At 43.6% G+C, this 21,502-nt stretch overlaps 1 protein-coding gene across 1 annotated transcript; it reads left to right on the top strand.

The window, feature by feature from the left end:
• Positions 1-682: 682 nt before the first annotated feature.
• Positions 683-20,684, top strand: KIAA1958 (KIAA1958 ortholog). Its single transcript, XM_086480300.1, has 2 exons — positions 683-1,838; positions 19,639-20,684. Exons 1-2 carry the CDS (start codon positions 683-685, stop codon positions 20,682-20,684), a joined length of 2,202 nt encoding a protein of 733 aa, XP_086336426.1.
• The last annotated feature ends 818 nt before the right edge of the window (positions 20,685-21,502 follow it).

Genomic DNA, 21,502 nt, shown 5'->3' on the forward strand with positions numbered 1-21,502 from the left:
TTAATTTTTTTTGTTATCTTAAAAACTAAAGTTTCTTGCCTTCATTTTGATGCCTCTCAAATTCAGTTGAAAAGAAAGTATTTGACACATTTGAGAAATGCGCATAAGTGATGTAAAATGACATGAAGTTTGATCAGGTGCAGAGGGAGTGTCTGAGTTTGTGCTTGATTGCCGCCCTGGTGTTCAAAATTAATTGTATGTTGTTAGATTTTTTTAAATTTTCATTTCCTAAGTATGAAGACACAATCACCATCTTCTGGGTTGCGTTTGCATTTTGTCAGAGATTTAAGCTTCAAATCATATTGCCACTGATACTGAACTGGTTTGTTTAAAAAGCTGGTTTATCTGATTTTAGTTGTGTATTGTGGGGATATTCCTTTCCATGGGTTTAAAGGCAGATTTTTTGCCAGCGGTATGAGGCCACTTAAAAGCAGGTGCTGTTTTGAGGAATGTGTTTGGGAGCGCATGAGATGAGAGTGAAATGGGTTTAGCAGAGCTTGTGAACATTTCACTAGCCTGGGCAAACATTTTCTTGCTTTGGGAGTGCTGAAGAGCAGGGTTTTGCTCTCTATTTGCAGGTGAGCAGCAAGCATGACCTTGGCAACATGCGACCGTGAGTGCCAGGACCCTGTGATCTGAACCGCATCTTCAGCTGACTTTGAGGTGCTGTTGATCCTGTACCATGGAGGACTGCCTTCACACCTCCTCTGAAAACCTCTCCAAGCTGGTGAGCTGGGCCCACAGCCACGGAACCATCTGCAGCCTCATCCCCAACCTCAAGCACCTACTCTCTGAGGGGGCCCACGGCAACCTCACGGCCATGTGGGGCTGTAGCGCTGGCCATGCCTACCACTGGCCCCTGGCTGCCACTTGCCGGGCAGGCTCCCAGGAGCGAGTTTGCTTCCAGGACAGCCGCAGCTTCAACTCAGACAGCCCCAGCATGCTGGGGGTGCCCTCAGAGGCACAGGCCAGCCCCCTGGAGCGCTACCCAGGCCGGCCAGGGAAGGCCAAGCTGGATTGCACCCGCACCCGCGACTCCTGTGACTTCTCCTACTGCAGTGAGCCGTCAGAACTGGGCGAGCCCGTGGAGGAGTACGAGGATGAGGCCACCCTCTTTGACATGGTCTGTGAGTCCTCTGTCACCGATGAGGACAGCGACTTTGAGCCACACCCCCACCGGGCCCCTGCTGGCCCCCGCAAGCGGCCGGCTGCTGGCCTGCCCACCACTGCCCAGGCCCAGCCTGCCGACGAGGGCGGTGGTGAGGTTCTCCTCAAGAAGATCAAGCAGGAGCTCCCCGAAGACTACTACATAGTGGCCAACGCCGAGCTGACGGCCGGCGCCGATGGGCCGGCCCTGGCCCTGACGCAGATGTCCAAGCCCAAGCCGCAGGCCCAGGCTGGGCCATCCTGCCTGGGCCCCGCCAGGGCCCTGCCCCAGCCTGCTGCGGGCCCCGACCCTGACCTGCAGCGCCTCTCTGCCTCTCCCCCCGGCCCGCCCCGGCTGGCCACACAGAGGCCACCCCGGGGCCCCGTGGCCTCCCCGGCTCGGGGAGCAGGCAGTGGCCCCGTGGCCGCCCTGCAGGTGCCAGCCACCAGCTCCAACGCCACTGCTGCCGCTGGGAAACCCATCAGCATCCCCCTCTCAGCCCTGCAGCTGCCTGGTCAAGAGGAGCTGCCAGCTGCTGAGGAGACCCTCCCACCCACCCCACAGCTGGCCCTGGGCAGCGAGGCAGCCGGCTCGCCCTCGGTGAGCGCCGAGCCCGAGGTCAGCTCCAGCCAGCAGCAGCCTCACGCTGCCCCCACCACCACCCCCGAGGCAGCGGCACAGTCAATGCCAGGTAGGACCCTGGGATTTGAGGGGTGGTGGCAGTTTGGGGATGGCCCCTCAGGCACAGCTCAGTGAGGGGCTGGCTGTGGAGGAGGTGCTGCATTTCATGAGGGTGCTTCAGTCCCACTGGCTCTTGAGTCAGTAGATAGAGAAAACCCCCTGCTTGGAAAAGGATTTGGAATACCTCAAAGGCCAGAAGCACCCCCTCTGAGAAGATGTACCGCTGCCATAGGGCAAGTGCTCTTTTAGGACAGGTTTATAGGTCTGTTTTGGGTACAGTTGTGTCATGGGAGAGGGTGTGCAGCCACATCACTCTGTGCACGGGGCAGGAAGGTTGTGAAATCTGGCCATGCACTGTTTCCATGAACTAGAAAGAAGTGGTCTTGGCCAGCGGAGACTAGAGTTGAGGGCTGTATGTTGCCTTCACCATGTCAGAAGAGTGATGTTTGACATGGAGAGGCAAAGGAGGGCACAAGGAGAGTACCTGGAGAGAGGTTTGTTCTTCTATATATCTTTATTAAACAGTTTCGCTGACCCCTAAATCAGAGCAGCCTGCATAGATGAGAAAGACAACCACAACCTTAGCCATGAAATTGATAACACATTAATCCAAGAGAAAAAAAATTATGTTCTCAATGGAAGTTCTCGTATCCCATGTCCTTTATTTTTTTCATGTCCCACTGCTGCCAAAGCAGCAAGAATTGGCACAAACAGACCAACATTATTGGATAAGGAGCATGTTAAAACAACGTACTTCTGCTGAATGATTATCCCATGTGCAGAATAACTCAGTGTTGGCCGTAGGTCTTCTGGAGGGAGAGGAAATCTGTTTCTTGAGCAGTCTCACCAGCTGCCTCTGGACCTGAGTGCAGACAGTGCTGGCTTTGCTCTTCTAGCTGATGAGTAGTGCCATCCCAGGAAGTGGCAAGGGAAGGAGTGAGTTCTCCGTCTGTTCCCTTGCTGGTTCAGCCTAGGAGTGTCTGTTCAAACAGAGCAGAGCTAACCAGTGGAGGGGGAAAAAATTGCCTATGTGCAGACCCTGTGGCAGCTACTGTAAGCACTAAAAACAATGACTTTAGCAGCCTGGATGATACGTCAACCTGGACACCCTGAAACCTAACTGAACACTAGTAAATCTATCAATTGGCAAGAACATGCAGATCTTGTTGCCAAACAGGACAATGGGCAAAGTCAAATACCCAGTTTTGCTATCCATCCCTGTCTGTTCCAGGTGTTCATGTAGTGTCTCCATCCGAACATGACTATTATAAAATGCAGTGCCTCTGAGGGTTGTCTGATGTTGGTGTAGGGCTTTTAGGTGGAATATTTTAAAGTATTTTTCTGCATTCAAAAGAACTAGGACCTCTCCCTCACCCCCACCACCCCCGCCCCCGCAGTCGTGTGGGTTTAAATTAAGTGGGAGCTGATATTGTCATGTGATCATAAGACTCGTGGATTAGGAGCTATTAGATAAGCATCAAACTGTTATAAGACTTAGAGGAGAAAAGTCCCCCACACCTCATGGATTGCCAGTTTGACTAGGTTTAGTTTAAACTCCTAGATTGCTGTTTACACTGGAAGGAAGGAAAAAAAAATGTGTCAGTTAGCACATTCCAAAGAAGTGCAAACAATGAAAAAATAATGCCTTTTTTAGAGGTATATAAAACATCAGCCATACATACAGCAAGGCCAAATTAATCCCCACTGTAATTCTTCCAAGTCCAGTGGAACTGTGCCAAGAATAAATGTAACGAGGCAAATAATCATATCAAAAGAAAGTTACAAAACTTTACTTAAGCTCTTCCAAGAACACTCAAATAACTGCTGATCGATCTCTGTAATTTATGTACAAAGATTGATGACTTTTGGCTACAGTGACTGCTGAAGCCTGTCTCCAGGGACATAGGCTGCTGAATGTGGTCAAGAGAACAATTAAACATATGCAGGGGTGAGACTGTCTCTTTCTTTTTGTGTTGGACTAGAGTTCAGAGTCCACTGGTGACTCTTTAAATGCCATAATTGTTATCTATTCTTGCTGTAGTAGCTGAACTAAAAATACTAAGTGCTGAGATACATAATTACAAAAAAGCATAGTATTTTTTTTCCTAAGTTGCAAGGGCCTGGTTTATTTAGAAGAATAAAACTAAGATAGTTTTAATTATCAGAAAAAGGAAGATAGTCAGTTGATTAACCACCTCCTGCACTGCCACTGCCTTTTGATCTTGCAGCATGGACTTGCCAGCCCACTCCCCGCCCCCCCCCCCCCCCCCCCCCAATTATCTGTGTTCAAATGCTGTTAAATTATAAGCTAATGTTTGGGGGCCTTTATTCTAGAAATACTGCTAATGAGGCTGATATTACTTATCATTACAATATTATGAGGGAGTTCTGTTTAAAACCATGATGGTATGATAAAAAGGACATATTCGGCCTTGGCAAAGTAGTCATCTGTTTGCTTTTATCATCTGGATACACAGCATGACAATCAAAATTAAAAAAAAAAAAGAGAAACCGTAGTACTAATAATTTGAATATAAGAGTATGTTTATGAAGCTGGTCCTACAAGAAGCATTTATCAAGTTATTAATTCTTCCAGGAGAACACTGGAATGAAGACTCATAAAATATCTTTAGATTTTCACTGTACTTAAGAGAAGTATTTATTACCATTTCAGGATTCCATACATATTTTCTTTAGTGGAAATTCCTCCCAGACACAGAAGGCTTATGCCAGCCTCTTTGCAACCCTGAAGACAAGTGGTGGACCTGTTATGTTAGAGGGTGACCTTCTTCCTGTCCTAAATATTAAGTATTGATATCAAAGCAGCTATGCACACAAGAGATTACGCTGCATCTTTTCTTGATGTCAAGGCTTGTTTCCCCTGTTCATCATGGACCTCCTCTGAGTGGCACTACTTGCAGCACACAGAGACATCTCCTGGCAGCAGTGTTACTGGATGTATATGTATACATTTTGGAGGAAACCGTTCACGGGTATCCATGCTGAAAGTAGGTTGGTGTGGGAGATGTTTAGGGATGGGCTTCAAGTCGTATTCCTGCAATAACAGCAGGATGATTGATCCTCTGTAACAGGTGAGGAATGGTAGTGTCCATGCAGTCTGTGGAACCTGCTTGCCTGTAGGTAGGAGGGAGTTGAATCTGTACCCTCAGAAAATCTGCTGCAGCCAGGCCCTAGCAGTTTTTAAGGATTAAGTCTGTAAAGGATGCCAAGTTGAGCTGCCAAATAATTGGAAATATTCTCTGGGGTTCTGAATAGAGGAATTGCGTCGTGGAGATTTATTAACACTTCATTTAAATATGTATTTTTAGTTCAAAGTACCATAGCACAAACAAGTATTAAGTAAGATGGTGTGTCATATTGGAAGAGAAACTGCCCACTTCAATGAATGGTTGTGTTCTGGAGCATCACTGCTCATTTCATACTTAGAAATGTACCCTCTCCCCCATTACCCCAATGTGAAAGGCAGAAAAGCAAAAAATAAGAAGCATAAGTGAGAAGTAGAAAAGAAACATTTTTGCAAGACCAACATGATCTAGGTGCTATACTCTCCCTTTCATGAAAGACTTCTTAAACAGACTACTGTTCCGAGCAAAGTGCTGTGTTTTGTGATACTGGTATATGAGGGAAGAAAATAAGGCCTCTGCTGGTTCCAGCTGTGCTGAAAACATACAAAACCAACAAAGGATAGATCTCTACTGAACATCACTGTATTCGTAGGAAATAGAAGATTATTTACATGATGTTTTCTTTGTGTGGTCTTTGCAATTGCTCTATTTAATTTTGGAGCTATTTTCATCTTACAATTTTTGAGTCTCATAGTAAGAAAAGAGAGGCAAGGCAGGATCAGATTGGGATCTGCAGAGGAGATGCAGCACAGCAGCCAAGAGAGACACCCTGGAAAGGCCTCAGACATGCACTTTGCTTTTGCACTTTGGATGAGGTGCTTGAACGAAAGGTAATACAGGACTTGCATTTTATGTCAGAATAGTTTCTGAGACTTTTATTCCATTTTGGATGAGGCTGGTACTTCAGTAAATATGCCTATGGAAGAACTATTTCACATATGTATTCAAGGTCTAAGCTTTTAATAGCAGCAGTAAACCTTGGGAAGAACTGTTTTCACCTTCCTCCATGATGGGAGCATGCCATTTTTGTATAAGCTGTCCTGTGAAGCCAGCACACAGTGACTTCTCATTTCTCCTATTTCCTAAATTATTTCCCTCTTAGTGAGTCTTGTTATGTCGTGTCATCTTCTTTTTGTGCTTGCAGTTAACCTAGAACCTGCTTGAGCATGAAACAGATCAGTAAAAATTTCTGAGTGTATTTTCTCTCTATCTAAGCAAGATAACAATTTTGAATGCAGAAGTTCTTGTTTGAATTTTTCCAGAAAAGAAAACAGGAGCTTGATGCTAGATATTTTATCAAGGCTGGCATCCAGATCCTGAAGGCACTGAAACATGCAGAAATCCATCTTTCTTTGGTGAAGTATGCTTAAGTGAAGCATATGCCCATGCTGTTTGCAGGAAGTGTTTGAACCAGGCTATTAAATCAGAGCCTCAGGAGGAAGAAACTGAAACACCTCCTTTGCCTGATGAATCTTTCTTGCTGGGGCACTCCACAGGCTGATCACACAAAAGCTGTTTCTGTGAACAGCTTGAATGTGTCTAGTGGCCTCTGTGGGACGGGTGGGCAGAGCTGTATTTTCATTTCCCAAGTGAACCCACATTTGTCTGGAACCAAGCAATGCTGCCCTGCAAAAATGTCAAGATGCTGCTGATCACGCAAACGTTGTGTTAGAGGCAGCGTTCCCAGCTCCTGGCTGCCACCAAATTCTGCCCTTGGTGGGAGGCAGGAACAGAGCTTCCTGCATGCATGTCATGTAAAAAGTGGTGCTGAGGGCTTTTCTCAGTCTGATGAAAGCTTTACGTTATGTGCTTGATTATTCATTGACCATTAAGTGCATTGACTGCATCTTCTAATATATACCTGTTGCTCCCATTAACTTTAATTAGACAGTAAGTGCACGCACACACAGAGAAATACTGTTGATTAAACTCAGAGTATCTTTAGACTGGCAGTGACACTGTGGTCTGTTACTGCTTTTCATTAACTAGGGCTTCACGATGAAAGCATCAGTTGAAACCGTACATCTATGGATTAATAATACTTAATCGCTTGCTAATTTGTCCTTGGTGGGGAGAAAAAAGCTGGCCTTCTGTTTTGTTCAGAGAAGGAAAACATTGATTCACAACTGTTCTGACCCAGGTCACATCACCCCAGTGCAAAAGCTGAATGTCCTGTGTTACTGAATTATTTCAAGCAGGACATACCTGTATTCAAAGACCAAGCCTGTGAAAGATAAGGACATTCATCCCTGATCTTTAAATAGCTTGCTTCAATTTTCTATTTACACTCACCTTTCTCTTAACTAGGTATCTGCCTAATCTCTGCTTTACTAGTGTGGCTGGTCAAGGATAGCAGTGTGAATGAGCCACAGAAGCATGGTTGGTCTTGTATGGGAATAATTTAATTTTGTCCACAACTTGGAGCACTCTTGTGATTGTGGTGAGCCCTGTCCTTCAGTTTTGTGGATGTGCCAAGTTACGGGGATTTTTTTCTGTCATTGACTCATGGGAAATGGAACGCTGCCAGTTGCTTGGGACTTGCTGTCTCTTACTGACTATATCTCCAAGAAAACAAATTAACAGAGAGGAAAACTATTCTTGGCTTTACAGCGCAGCATTCATGCCTGTACGCTGATACATGCTTTGCTTTTTGCTCACAGATTTAGATTTCTTTTTTCTCCTCTGTATAATGAAGTATCTTTTTTGCCTGTTTCCCCTGATTTCAGATAGCCCTCTTACTGTTTGACAAATAACTTGTCCCATTTACCGTTCACTTGTACAGATGTTAAATGCATCTGACTGTTTATTGTGCTAGTGCATGATAAAACAGCCATATAAATGTATAACATACACCCATAATTATATCCATTTAACTATACTCCATGTCACCTCTTACATGAATTAGTTGGTGTTGGTTTTGGTATGAACTCATTCAGTAGCAGGGGAACTGATTGTTCATATCCTAAATAAAGAACAAATTATTTCTATGGAAATAACAATACAATCCCAACAGGAAAATTTTGACAATTTAATTACAGAAGAGAAATAATAACAATATTCTAAGCAGCGAAGAGGTGTGTGTGTAAGCTCTGTGTGTGTGTACATAGTTTGAAAAAATTTGAAGCACCTCAATGTATTTAAAGACTGTTTACTCAAGTAGAGCTGCAAAATGTGACTAAATATCTATTCAATTAACTATGATAAAGTAAGTTTAAACCTGTATTCAAGGACAGAAATAAATGAGTTGAGCCATGAACAACAGCCTGGTTCCTGATGAATGCCCATTCCTTATCTCTTCATCTCCTTCTCTGTGCAGAATCTCCAGCTGCTCCTGTGCCGCTTGGGACTCCTTGTCCTGGTGAATGTCTGGACGTGCTGTGTCTAGTCTGGAACAAAGTGTGTGCACTTTGGTCAGCCAGGGTGTGTGAGCAGCTGCCTAGCAGACTAGGTAACACCTGAGGTCTGTGGCCTTTCCGCAAGTTGGGATGTATTCATATCTCTGCCCAGCTCTTGAGTCTCCTCCAGCCTTGTAGGACCTTTACATCTTTGAACTTCCACCCCTTCCTGATATGGTGAGAGTTGTGTTTGCAAAGGTTAAACTGAAGTTCAAAGTCATCATTTTTTCTGGAGAGCAAGGAGGAGAGGATGCTCAGCACAGGCTCAAAACAGAAAAGCAGGCTAAAAAAGTCTACCTTAGGAGCTGTTTCACTTTAAGTGTTGCACTTCATTGTCTCTGGAGAATTGTGTAAAGAGCTGGCCCTTAAGTTCTGCTCTCTGACACAGTGAAGACAAAGGAAATACATGCATTAGAAGTATGCATTGAAACTAGTTAGGCAAGGATGTAAATTGTGAGCTCTTCATAGAGTTTGTGCCCTTCATAGCTTGCTTCACTCGTGCTGAAGAATATACAGTGCAGAAAGGTAAAAGCGAATTGGTCTGGTTGGGCAAAATCGCCAGCCAAGAATTTCAGAAATAAAACTGCAAGCTCAGTAACAAGGCAACTCAAGTACTTTGCTGAATTAAAGATGGGGGTGGGAGAGAAAGTACTGAAATGCAGTTTGGGATGCGTACGCTGTGGTCTGTGTTATCAGAAGTCAATGGCACAAGCTCCGAACGTGTTTCCTATTACACCTGCAGTAGATAGTTCAGCCAGAACAGAAGAGGGTACCTTTTGATTCACTACCAAGGCACTTTAATAAAATAGAGGGAGAAATGTCTGCAGTCTCTAATAAGCAATATATTAACTAAGTGCTGTCAGCCTGTGTAGAGAGCTCCACAGCATGATTTATTATGTTAATTACAGTCATGTGGGCCTCATGCTCTTAAGTCTGAAACTGCTCACATTCTCAGCTTGATTTAAGAATATGTTTTGGCCAAGACTTAAAGTGCAGCTTATTATGATTAATGCAATAAAATTTTTACTACATACTCCTTTTCTCTGTTTCACTGCTTGTTGCCCCAGGTAGACTGCCTCATTCTGCAACAGTGATATAAATTAGATTTCAGAATATGAGGATCCTCATCTGTTTTTAATATCTTTCTTCAGTGTTGTTATTTTTTTCACATCCCTTTGTTCTGATTTTCCCCTCTCTCCCCCTTGTCTTTATTTCCCTTCCATATTTCCCAACTCTGCTTCTCAGCTGCTGTCTGGAGTGAATCAAAAGCAGCCAAACTTCATAGCCGTGGCTTATCCCTTTGAGACCTCTTGTATTACTCTCTCGACTGTGCTTATTAAAGCTAGCTCTTAAATGCAGTGACATTAAAACTGGTGGTAGGCCATAGCTGAGAACACTCTAAGCCTCTGGTGATGTGGGATGGCATGTAAAGAGAAGACTAAACTGTAAGGGGATGCATGTTTGTGTCCTGTTTCTTTCTTCTTCCACGTGATTTGCAACTACAGACAGGCACAAAATTCCACTGTGCCAAATTTTCTAAAATGCCTTATAAATTTGTACCTGTGACTTTGTGCAAACCAGCCCACTAGTTAAATTGCTGGCTGAGCAATTGGTGCTTGCGAGCTCTGTTTACACATGTAAACCTGGCTTTCTCTGTATGAGCGCATAAAGGTGGAAACCGTATGGAAAACGTAGCTCCCTGTTTTTCTTATATAAGACATGGGGTTTTGCCATGAGAATTTGTATTTTTTTCCCCTAATTTTTAAACGGTAAGCTTAATTCAACAAAAGAGGTGTTTCTCAGATCTTTAAAGATTTTTTCTCCTCATTTTGATTTTTTCTTCTTGTTTTTTCTCTTAGCAGCTCTTGAATTGAGTCATCTTATACATATAAATGCTATTCAGTTGTGCCCCTCTTCTACCTTCTAAACATACATTAGTCCAACTGATTTCTACATTTCTATGTAGGCATATCCTTAAATAACAGGGACTCCAATCCAGAATGCACTTAAAATATGCTTTGTTGAATTGGAAGCTTATTTGGGAGAAAACCAGATAATCTGCCGAGGATGTGTGTGCAAAACTTTCTGGAGTGGTGCCAAGCCACCAAGTCCTCTTGGAAAATGAGTTGTCACGGGTTGAAGCTGGGCCGGCCACTAATGAATGACAGACGCTCTCTATTAACCCCTCTCCCCTCCCAAAAGGGAAAGGGAGAGAGAACAAGGGAGAGAGACTTTATGGTTTGGAAAAGAAAACTAAAACAGCTTTAATGAAACAGTAACAATAAAAGAAAAGATAATAATAAGAATAAGGAAATAATGAATTATATACAATATGTACAAAACCAATACTGAACCCAGCTCCCCCCACCCTGATGACGATACCTCACCACCACACCGCAGGGCTGGCACTGGGGCAGTCCCAGGCTGGACTGGGCAGCAGGCAGGGATGGGATGCAGGAGCTGGACTCAGGCACTGGATTCAGGGACACACGGATCGGGATTGACGACAGAAGATCAGACAGAGTCCTCCTCAGATGTCGGCCATCGAAGAAGAGAGATTGACCCTCGTGATCCCTCAGCTTTATACTGAATATGACATCTATGGGATGGAATACTCTGTTGGTCAGGTTTGGGTCACCTGTCTGGTTCGCTCCTCCCTGCAGGTGCGACCTTTTACGTACTTGCGACCCTTTTCGCTCCCAGCACCCCAACACTGAGTACGAGATTTAGCAATGACCTTGGTCACTGTAAGAACAAGTATAAGCAAGGGCCTCTCTGCACACCGTTCCTTGGTACTAACCATAAACACCAGGCCTTATCACTGCTGGGAGCAGTCACTGTCTGGAAAAACGTGCTGCTCTTTCAGAAAGTGCCGTTAGTTAGAGGAGACTTAACTGAAAAGTTAAAGCACTAAAACAGAATTAGTTCTGGTTTAGCCCAAACCAGGACGTGAGTGCATCGCTTCTGCTGTGCATCATCCAGCTTCCAGTTCTCAGGGTAGGTTAGACAATCACTGACATACTCCCTTAACTCCTTCTGCCACAGATCATGAAGTAAATGACATGCTTGAAAGGGTGACATTTCACTGTGGTTTTAAGATGTCCTGGGTAAAAAAGAATTCTGGTTTCCAAAGTTAAATATTTAACCTGAAGAAAATAATTGGCAAAAAATGTCTCTTGTCTTTGGCCTTAAACTGGAGTACTTTTGAGTTTTCTAAGCAGAGTTAGCAATAAATTGGTTGGAAATTATTAGGAGATTATATGGCTGACTACAAAGATGCATGCTCAATATAAAGCTGACATTTGCTTCACATTCTAGGTAGTGTTTTGCTACATTAACTCCAGAAGCACTCCAAATTCACCAATCTGCCTGAATTTTTTAACCTGAGCTCTAAAAGAGCAGCAGTTACATGTTAGAAGTGAACATAGTTGAAGAAGGTTTAGTCAGTTATTTTGAAAGGAAAGAGGTTTCACTTTTTAAAAAAAAGTTTTCTAATGTTTTCAGGTTTGCAGTATAGAAAACTCCAAGCATGGCTTTTATATCCTCCACCTATATGAAGAGTTGGGTCCCTGAACCTCAGTCAATTATGTAAGGGTCCAAAGAATTTGTTTTTATAAACTTCCTGTAAACGTAATAGCTAGCATGGAAATAAGAGAGCGATAAGGCAGGGTAGGTAGACCTGGAGCTGGTTCCAGGCTTGGTTATAATCCAAGTGACTCACTTGGAGCAGGGCTTCTGCTTCTGCTATTCTCCATGCTGTGCCCTAGGAAGCAGCTGTAGCATCCTGCTGTGAAGTGCTGCAGTGTTAGGCAAGCCTAGAAGAGCTGGATTTGGTATATTTGTTCCTGCAAAATGGAGGTGGGATTTGGGTAAATATGAACTGAGTAGCCTTACTGTCAGGGTACAGAGGAAATGCATCCGATTTTGCATTGCTGCAATTCACATTAGTGCATCACAGAACAGCTTCAAAAGGAGACAGGAAACTATACAGTCTCATACCCCAGAATACCACTGTAAGTGTTCAGTGGAAGGCAAAACTGGCATGCAACACTTTCTTCCGCTAGCCCTGACAAAACCAAAACCAGATAACTGGATGAAGTGGAGTTCATCCTTTGAACAAATTAAAACATTTTTTGTTTAGAAAATGCGTTTTTAGAACCTTTGTGTTGAAGTAGCTCAGATGTCATGTACAGTGAGGTGGAGAAGGAAAGGAGCCTTGTACAAATCAAAGGCCCTAGGACGCTGCTGGTTTGCACCGTTCGTTAGTGATTGCTAGTGCCCACTGTGTAGAAGGTTGATCCAGTCAGTCGTAAGAGGACATAAATTCTTAATCTTTTGTCATAGTTACAAATTTTCTGTCATCTGAGGATCGTGCAGTAGTCCCGTTAATATTGATGTGAGTTTTATTGTTGACTTTGCCAGCAGCCAAATTGTACCTCATATCATTTCAGGCTATAGTGGTGAGAAAGTAGTGAAAGTAAACGCAAACTGAAAACCAGCACTAGCGTCTGAGCGAGCATCCATTCATCAGACCATTCTGTACCTTGCAAAAAATGTACAGATCACTAAAGTTTGTTTTAATGACTCGTTAGTTCATGGAGATACCAATTTATAAATAATCCCATGCTCATTTGCTTGCAATCTATGTCCTTTTTTTTAGACAGAATCAAAAGCTTTTCAGTTTTAGAATCATAAAATACTTCACTGATAATTTTGTTGGAGGTTAACTGAATAGAAGCATAATTGTTTTTGCCAGAAAACATAACATCTTTGATAAATGGATTTTAATTAATAAGTTTCTGTCATGCTACAGATTTTAAATGCTAAAAAAGCCTTTTCTGAAAAAGTTAAAACTACATAAGAGTTTGACTTGATGCAGTAGAAGTAGGGAACTTTCACTGTAAACAGAATTTAGTAGCAACATCAGATAGGTAGGGGAGAAATTCAAGAAAAAGTGCAGGAGCACTTTCTTCTAGTTCAGTAATCTACAGCTAACAAGTTAATCCTTTGATCCTACAGAGCTCAGAGTCTGTTAGATGTCAAAACCTGATGAAAGTCCCCAGGCAGTCACTGGGTTTTTTCCCCCCTCTTTTGACTCTGACTCACCAAGCCTAAGCTTAAGTATGATTATTGTGACACAGGAAGCGTACTTTATTTGGCCTTAGGACTTCCTAAAGAAATGGTTATTGTTGGATATGAAATAATTACATTAAAACATGTATTTTTGACTTAAGCCTTTGACTACTGTATGTGTGTAGAAGTTGCCCCGAGATAATTAGTCTGTACCAGACAGTAAAAGTGCCAAAAATATCATTCTCCAAGTGTTTAGCTCTCCCTGTCTCTTAATCTCAGAGTGTTTCTGCGAATGCTCAGAGGCACTTCTGCAGTGGGGACGTCCTGCTCTTACCCTCACCCTTGCTCTTTGGCGGTGAGACAGGAGAATGGCTTTCACTTGATTATTCCTGTGATACAGTGAAAACCAGCTGTCAGCTTTCTAAGTTTTGCATGCAGAAAGAGGACTGATGTTAGGTGATGCCATGGCATTCAGCCACTCCTGACAGGGGAGCTGTGGCACTGCTTCCAGGAGTGCACGTTTGTCAGAGAGTCCCCCAGCCTTTCCCCTCCGTGACTTTACTATTGTCAAGTCACTCCCTTGTGCCTCAGAGCAACCTCTGCCCACTGCGGTTGTTGACTTGAGAATGTCATTTGCCTGCAGATGCCGTCTTGAAACAGGAGGGGACAGCAGAAAATAAAGGTAGGAGCAGGCTGTGGTTTACATTAAATGTGTTATTGGGCTACATGTGGTCACGGCCCATAGGCTGGATATTGCCGCATTTCAGTAATTGCAGAGCAGAGGCAAGAGCCAACCTGCAAAGTGCTGGGGAGTGGAGAGAGAACACTTAGCTCCAGTGTGGAGATACGTGGTGCCTTGTGTGCGGTTAGCTAGGCTTTTTCACCTGAACGAAAGCATTTTGGTGGAAGCAGGTCTGCTGCAGAAGCATTTTCCTGGTCAGAACACAAACTGGGCAGAGAAGACTTTGGCTCGTGATGTGATTACCACCAAAAAACCCACCTTACTTTTAATGTTCTTCTGAGATCTCACTGTCTACCTTAAGCAGAGTTTAAGTCTTTGCAATAATAGCTCAGGTTCATGACTCCCACTAATGTTACAGACCGTCTTTGAACATTAACGATCTGCATCTGTCTGTCATGAAAGCATGTGCCTTTCTCTCCCCTTACATAATTACAGATATTATGTCTTTTTTAGGGAGTCTGACTCTGTGTATGTGTGCAAGCTGAAATAAAAACAATGCCAAGTTTGATAACTTCACTGATAATGTTAAGTCTTGGCTGCATTAAAATCAGATTATGAAAAGATCAGAAGACAGCTGTTGCTGTATGGGAGGGATTGCCTCATGGTTGGGGGCTAGCCTCAGACACTCAGCTCCCACTAGCTGTCTGTTTAATCTCTGTCAGGCCACTTTATCTCTTTGGCTACGTTTAAACTGGGACATCTAAACTACTTGGTACTTTTCAGACTCTTAGCTGGGAGTTTACCCTGGGTCCCAGTTTTACTGGCTTTTTCTGCCACATTCTGGTTTTCTTGGAAATGAAGCTCTGATGAGCGATCAGATAGGAAACACGAGCTCCAACTGGGTCCTTTGTGCAGTGATGCAACTGAAGGGGCAGGACTTCAGGAAATGCATCTCCAAGTCAATTTATTTTTTATGTTTCTGCTCCTAGTTTGTAAAACAGAGGTAACAGCACTACCAGCTCCAAAGGTTGCATTATGATAAGGAAAAGGATAGCTTGGCTTGGTGGGTCAATGATGAGAGTAATTTTTGGTTGGTTGGTTCAGACTGTTTTACTAGCCAAGACAATTTAGACCATAACATGAGAGAATCTGACTTCCTAGAGCCTAACAGACACCTGCAGAAGACTATAAGAAAGGTGCAATATGACACCTCCCTACTCTGCTGTCCTCCAGCAGTTTGCAGCTCAGGGCCTTCCTGATGGAAAGGTGTTCTCTTGTATTGAGGAGTGCTTTGTGATTTCTTTTCTGTGCTTTTACCCAGTTTTGGAACCCATGCACACTGAAGAGTTGATAATGTTGTGAGCAGTGGAGGCCCAGGAGCAAACAGTTTGCAGTATTCAAGGAACTAATGTAGATTCCCACCTGTGTTTTCAGTAATTTCCAGCAGGACCACAGAATTTTATTTTTTTAAAAAAAAAAAAGTAAGCCCTGGGCAAAAGAGCTTTTGGTCTCATCTCAGCAAGATGCAGCAAAGCAAGACCAAGCAAACATCTGTGAACTGTTACATTGGAAACACTCCTGTCTCAGGAAAAAAACATTCACTTTCAATGCCCAGACCCAAAGATGAAGTCTTGTACCTCAACAGTTCTTGCAGCTTGTCAGAAGATAAAAATTTTCAAAAATCCACTGTGATGGCACTCGAGAAGCCTTTTAGTCTCGAGTTCTTAATGACTGAATTACTTTTATGTAGCCTTTCTTTATCTGTCAGTCTGGGTGGATTTGCGTGGAACAAAATGACATTACACCAGCCTAATCTTCTCTGACAAGGTTGCAAGGCCATGTGGCTAGAGCAGAAGCAATCCGTGCCAAATATCCAGACTGTGGTAAGGTCTTGGATTCTGTTTCTGCTTATTTCCCTTAGGCAAAGTAGAGATGTGTAGAGTAGATGGGTTTGTTGTAAATGTTTCACAAGGCCTTTTGCACACTGGACCCAGAGGATAATTTTTGTGGTCTTCTTGTCCTGTCAGAGTTTGTACAGAAGAGATGCAAGGTGTGCCTGGTCTTGGGCACTGTTTCGTTAGTGATCCAAATGGCATAATTGTACCGGGTCTGGCTGAGATGGAGTTGACTTTCTTCATAGCCACCCTGCTGTGTTTCAGATCTGTGACTAAAACAGTGTTAATGACACACAGGTGTTTTGGCTGTTGATCAGCCAGACTTGCACAGTGTCAAGGCTTTCTCTTTGTCCCACTATGTCCCCCCAGCAGCTAGGTCTAGGGTAGGCAAGAGACTGGGAGGGGACGCAACAGGGACAGCTGACCCAGACTAACCAAGGGGGTATTCCCTGCCCTATGATGTCATGCTCAGCAATAAAAACTGAAGGGAGGGCTTTTGGGTGGGCATTGCTCAGAGACCGTCTGGGCATTGGCCTGCTTGTGGGAGGTGGTTAGTGATTGCCTTTGCATCACTTGTTGGTTGGGTTTCTTTTTTCTCTCACAGGTTTTGACTCACAGGTTTGCTCGCTTTTGTTCTTCCTATTCTCTTTCCCATCCCTTTGGGGTGGGGAGTGAGCAAGTGGCTTAGGTGCATCAGTGCTGACCAGTGTCAGCCACCACAATAACAGAGAATAAGGTTGTGAAATTAGCAGAAAAAACAAAGTTTGGCGATGCTAAAAGCATGCCTGGATACAATTTATTTCTCCATGGTAGCTGGAAATGGATTATAAGGTTTCTTTCAGCACTATGAAATATCCTTGGTGAAATGAAGAAGTAAGACTTTAATGACGCGAAGAATTATGTCTCCTTCCTCAGCTATCCTGGGCTATGAAGAACTGTCTTACCTGTTAGTTTCAGCCACATCATCTGCTTTTGCTGTGGATGAAGAGCATATGCAGATGACAGTGGCTTAACTGACATCCAGTGACTTAGGCTGTCTCAGGCTCTGTCCATTGTGTCTCACTGCCGCCCTGCATTCATCCCATGCTATGAGATATCCCTGATGTTTGAGCAGTCTCATAGGAAGAGAATAATCCACTACCACTGCAGGCTGGATTCACAGTCAAAATTGACGTAGCTCTCCTGATGTGGCTGGATGAGAAGCTGACCCATTACCTTTAGGATTTCCCACCTGCCTTGTGGAGTAACACACCACAGCACTGCTGGAATGCAGTGTTTCTAGGGTACTGTTTCACTCATGCAACTTCAGGGGATCTTTAATTCAGCATGGGTTTTATAACTGTTAGCTGCAGATAAAGCAATTTCCTCTGCAGATTAAGGAAAGATGCCATAACATAAATGACTGACTGGGTGTCACTGCTGTGTTGTGACAGGCTGTCCTCTAAGAAGTAGTGATTGATGACATACATAAAACTGAGCCATTATGTGTGCTGTTTATACTGAAACAGTACTTAAAATGTGGGCTGTCAGTCAAAGCACTGATTACTTACCCAGTGCTATCATAAGTGGTGGTGGGTGCAGTGAACAAGGTACCAGAGTAACTGTTTGTTTTGGAGCTTCAAACAGCATTGTCTTTTTATTTCCAGCCTGCATCTAGCTGTAATAAAAGGATCTATCCTATGTGTTGCCTAAAGCATGAGACTTCACTGCAGGCTGCTAGGAGCTTTTTGACACTGACATCAATATTAAGACCCGTTTCTGAAACAGGCTGGTGACCTTTTCTTGAGTACAGTTTGAGGAAACCTCAGTGCTCTGTGGCAACATTTTTCATGGCTGTAGAAGCCTCCAAAGGCCTCAGCTGCAGACCCCTGCTTCTCTGTGCTTTGCAGAGGGTGTGAGGACCCTTCTCAGTAGGTTTCACTGAGTGCTGTGGATGCAGCGGGTGCCTCGCAGTGAAGACATGGGACCTGGTCCTGGGGGATATAAACTCAGCCCTGTTTCTGGCCTGCTGGCAAGTCTTGGGGAAAGTCACTCCCCATGCCTCTGTCTGCAGCTGTGGTATGGAGGTGATGGGATGCACCCTTTTCAGAGTCACTCAGTCTATGGGTGGAAGAGGAAGCTGCATAGCTGTGCACCGATGTTTCTGCACTGCATGAAACATTGCAGGTGGGCTAGGGAAGGAGATAGGCCCTCCTTCCCTTCCCTGCTGCCTCCCCTGTTAACAGGTTTGCAGGGCAGAGTGGGCACGAGGAGTAAGTGACTGAGCACTGCTGCCAAGCATGAGTGTGCTACGTGGCCTGACGTGAGCTTGGCCTGAATGGCAGAGAGGCAATTTCACCCAGCCTCATACCACTTCGTGGTGTGTATGCTGGGTGGGAAGAAACCTGGCGAGTGTTACTATGGCACTGCTGAAAGGACACCAAAATGTATGGGTTTTGTGATGAAACTGAACAAAAAAGAACTTGCTTTTTTCCCTCTTCTGCTTATTAAGTGGAAGAGAAAAAAAAAGAATGTTCCATTCACAATTACAGAGCATAGTCAAATAATTGAATTTTTCCTTCTTTGCATTTGCTGTTCATTTTCTAAAACCATTAAGGTCGCATGCATAATGACAGTTCCACCTATGTGCTTGTAAGCTCATCCTTGTACAGATGGATAGTTTGCATATGCCAAGCAAACAGTCCTTAAGTACACACATCACTTACATGTAAAAAGCTTTTCCTTTTTATGCTTATCTTATGGTCAGCCCAAAAATCAGTGATGAGTAACAACCATCATAGCGGTAGCATCTGAATATTGTTGTTTGATATGTCACTGATTGTAAAGGACCTTTGAGTATACCCGTATGGAGCAATACAAAGTTGTTTCCAGAATCTGATTTTTCTGCAAAATTAAAAGAAATGCTCACAATTGTACTTCTGCTGTCAAGGTACAGCTTGATTGTGCAGAGAGACTGTGTAATCATGTTTTTCTTCCATATCTTCTGATGTGAACGTACTTTTTTTTTATTCTTGTACATTTGTAAATTACACATTGCTCTGTAGTTTTACCTGCCGACTGCTTCGTTAGGATGTGCTGCATTATTTTATACTGTATGCTTCTGTGTATATATATTTAGCTCTTTAAAAATGTTTCTGATTAAAGATAATTTTTACTGTCGTAAACATGATGCTTTAGTTATTTTTTGTAGAAAAAAATTGGAACCAGTACAACCTCCGGTTTCACAAATGAAGCAATTCAGAATGGGTTTATTGCTTGGATTGGGCCATGCACACAGCATTGGGATCCACAGAAAAACCTTCTACCTTGCATTTGTTGTGAAAAGCAGATTGCCTTTAATCCCACTGTTTTCCACAAATCTTCATGCACAAAACCGTGCCCCAGTGTCGTGAGGAGCTCTTTTTGGTTTTGTGCCATACTCTAGTACATAATTTGTGAAACTGAAGTTGGCTTTTCAGTCATGTGACAGGTATGTAATGATGTTTTCTAGTGGTCTTTGCAAAATTTATTTTAATTTTTTTCCTTTTCCTTTTTAAGGAAATTTGTTTTGGGAAAAAACAACATCGCACGAACTCACTGCTTCTACTTTCTTTTGTCTTTCCCCTTCTCCCTCTTCCAGACCAGGATGAGAGAGCAGCGGAGCTCAGCAGGGAGCAGAACGAAAAGACCATTCGCAGCACACAGACGGCTCTCCGCAATTTCCGAGAGTTCCTCATCTCCAAGTACCCCTCTGAGACCCGGGAGATCTACGTCATCCCCTGCAAAGAGCTTGATGCCTACCTTGCTTCCTTCTTTGTGGACGCCAGACAAAAGGATGGGTCTGAATACGAGCCAAACAGTCTGGCCAACTATCAGTGTGGGCTGGAGCGGTATCTCAAAGAGCACAGGTATGGATACAGTATTACAAGGGATAAGGAGTTCAAGAGGTCCCAGGAAGCTCTAAAGCAAAAGCAGATAGAGCTGAGGTGTAAAGGAAAAGGAAACAAGCCACACAAATCCATGAAGCTCACCTTTGCTGATGAGCTTATCCTGCGTAAAAGAGGCTTGTTGAGCCGGTACAATCCCGAGGGGCTGCTGAACCTTGTCTGGCTAAACAACACTAAGGCGTTTGGACACTGCACAGGTTTCCATGGGTCCACCCTCAAGTGGGGAGACATCCGGCTGCGGGTGACAGAAACTGGGTTGGAGTACCTGGAGTGGATGGGGCCAGACAACGGAGACGTCAACGCCAAGAGCAAGAGAGGTGGGACGGACTCCCGGGTATACGCCACCCAGCACTCCCCACAGACCTGCCCTGTGCAGGACTACAAGGAGTATGCCCAGAGGCGGCCTCCAGCCATGCGCTACGAGGACGCTCCTTTTTACCTGTCGATCAAACCGGTTGTCAACTTGGCCGCGCTCCACTGGTACAATTGCCAAGCCCTGGGGAAAAACAAGCTTGCCAAGATGGTAAAGACGATGTGCGAGAAAGGCAACATCCCTGGCCGGAAGACCAACTTCAGCGTCTACCAGAGCTGTAGCACCCTCTCAGAAGCACAGAGCAACCAGCTGGTGCTGATCTGCAATAACTTGAGCCAGCAGGCTGCTCAGTCCATGGCAAGCCACTCCAATACTGGCAACTTCATAGTGTCAGCATCCTATGACTCTTCCTCTGACACAGCTTGAAAGAGAGATATCACCTGAATACGTCTTTCTTCTCCATTTTTGTTTCATGCGTTGAATTTATGCCCAATAATACACATCAACTGTGATTATACTCTATTCCCCATAGACCTCTCTCCAGTGTTAATTCACTTTATAAAAATATATAAATATATAATATATTTTTCTTTTTACAAATAAGTCAATAGAAATAGTTTAGTATTACTAACATAGTATTTATAGTGTTGATACAAAAATGAAAGGTACTTATGGGTTATAATATAAATGCAGATTTTAAAAGGACAAAATTGGTTCTCAGGCAACACAAGATAGACTGGAAATACCATTTTTAGCATACACATCAGTGAGTGTAAATCCCCAGGGAGGCTTACGTAGCAATTCGATTTTAAAGCATTTTTTCAGTTTCTTATTTTAACATGACCTCCCAGAGTGGAGGCGACAAACTTATCACTGGCTGCTGCTTCTTACCTGCTGGCTTATTCTTGATCAGCAAGACCAAGAAATAAGAGCTACATCAATGTAAGTTCATGAAACCATTTACAGCATTTTTTGTCTGTTTTTTTTGTTTTGTTTCCTGAGGCTTATTTATGCTAGATGGGAAAAAAAAATCCTGAAGTCAGCTAAAGGCTGGATTTAACCATTGTTTTTGTTGATGATTTTCTGTGATCAAAACGTTGCTGGTGTTTAGACTAAAAAGTATTGTTTTCAACAATATGGAAACATATAATGGCAAAACCACTGTCATACACATAATTTTAACTGTTTAAGCATGGGTTGTTAGTATTTTGTCACTGTGTATACTTAATGTAAAATCTACTGAC

This window comes from Leptosomus discolor, chromosome Z (assembly GCF_034619465.1).
Source record: "Leptosomus discolor isolate bLepDis1 chromosome Z, bLepDis1.hap2, whole genome shotgun sequence".
NCBI lineage: Eukaryota > Metazoa > Chordata > Aves > Leptosomiformes > Leptosomidae > Leptosomus > Leptosomus discolor.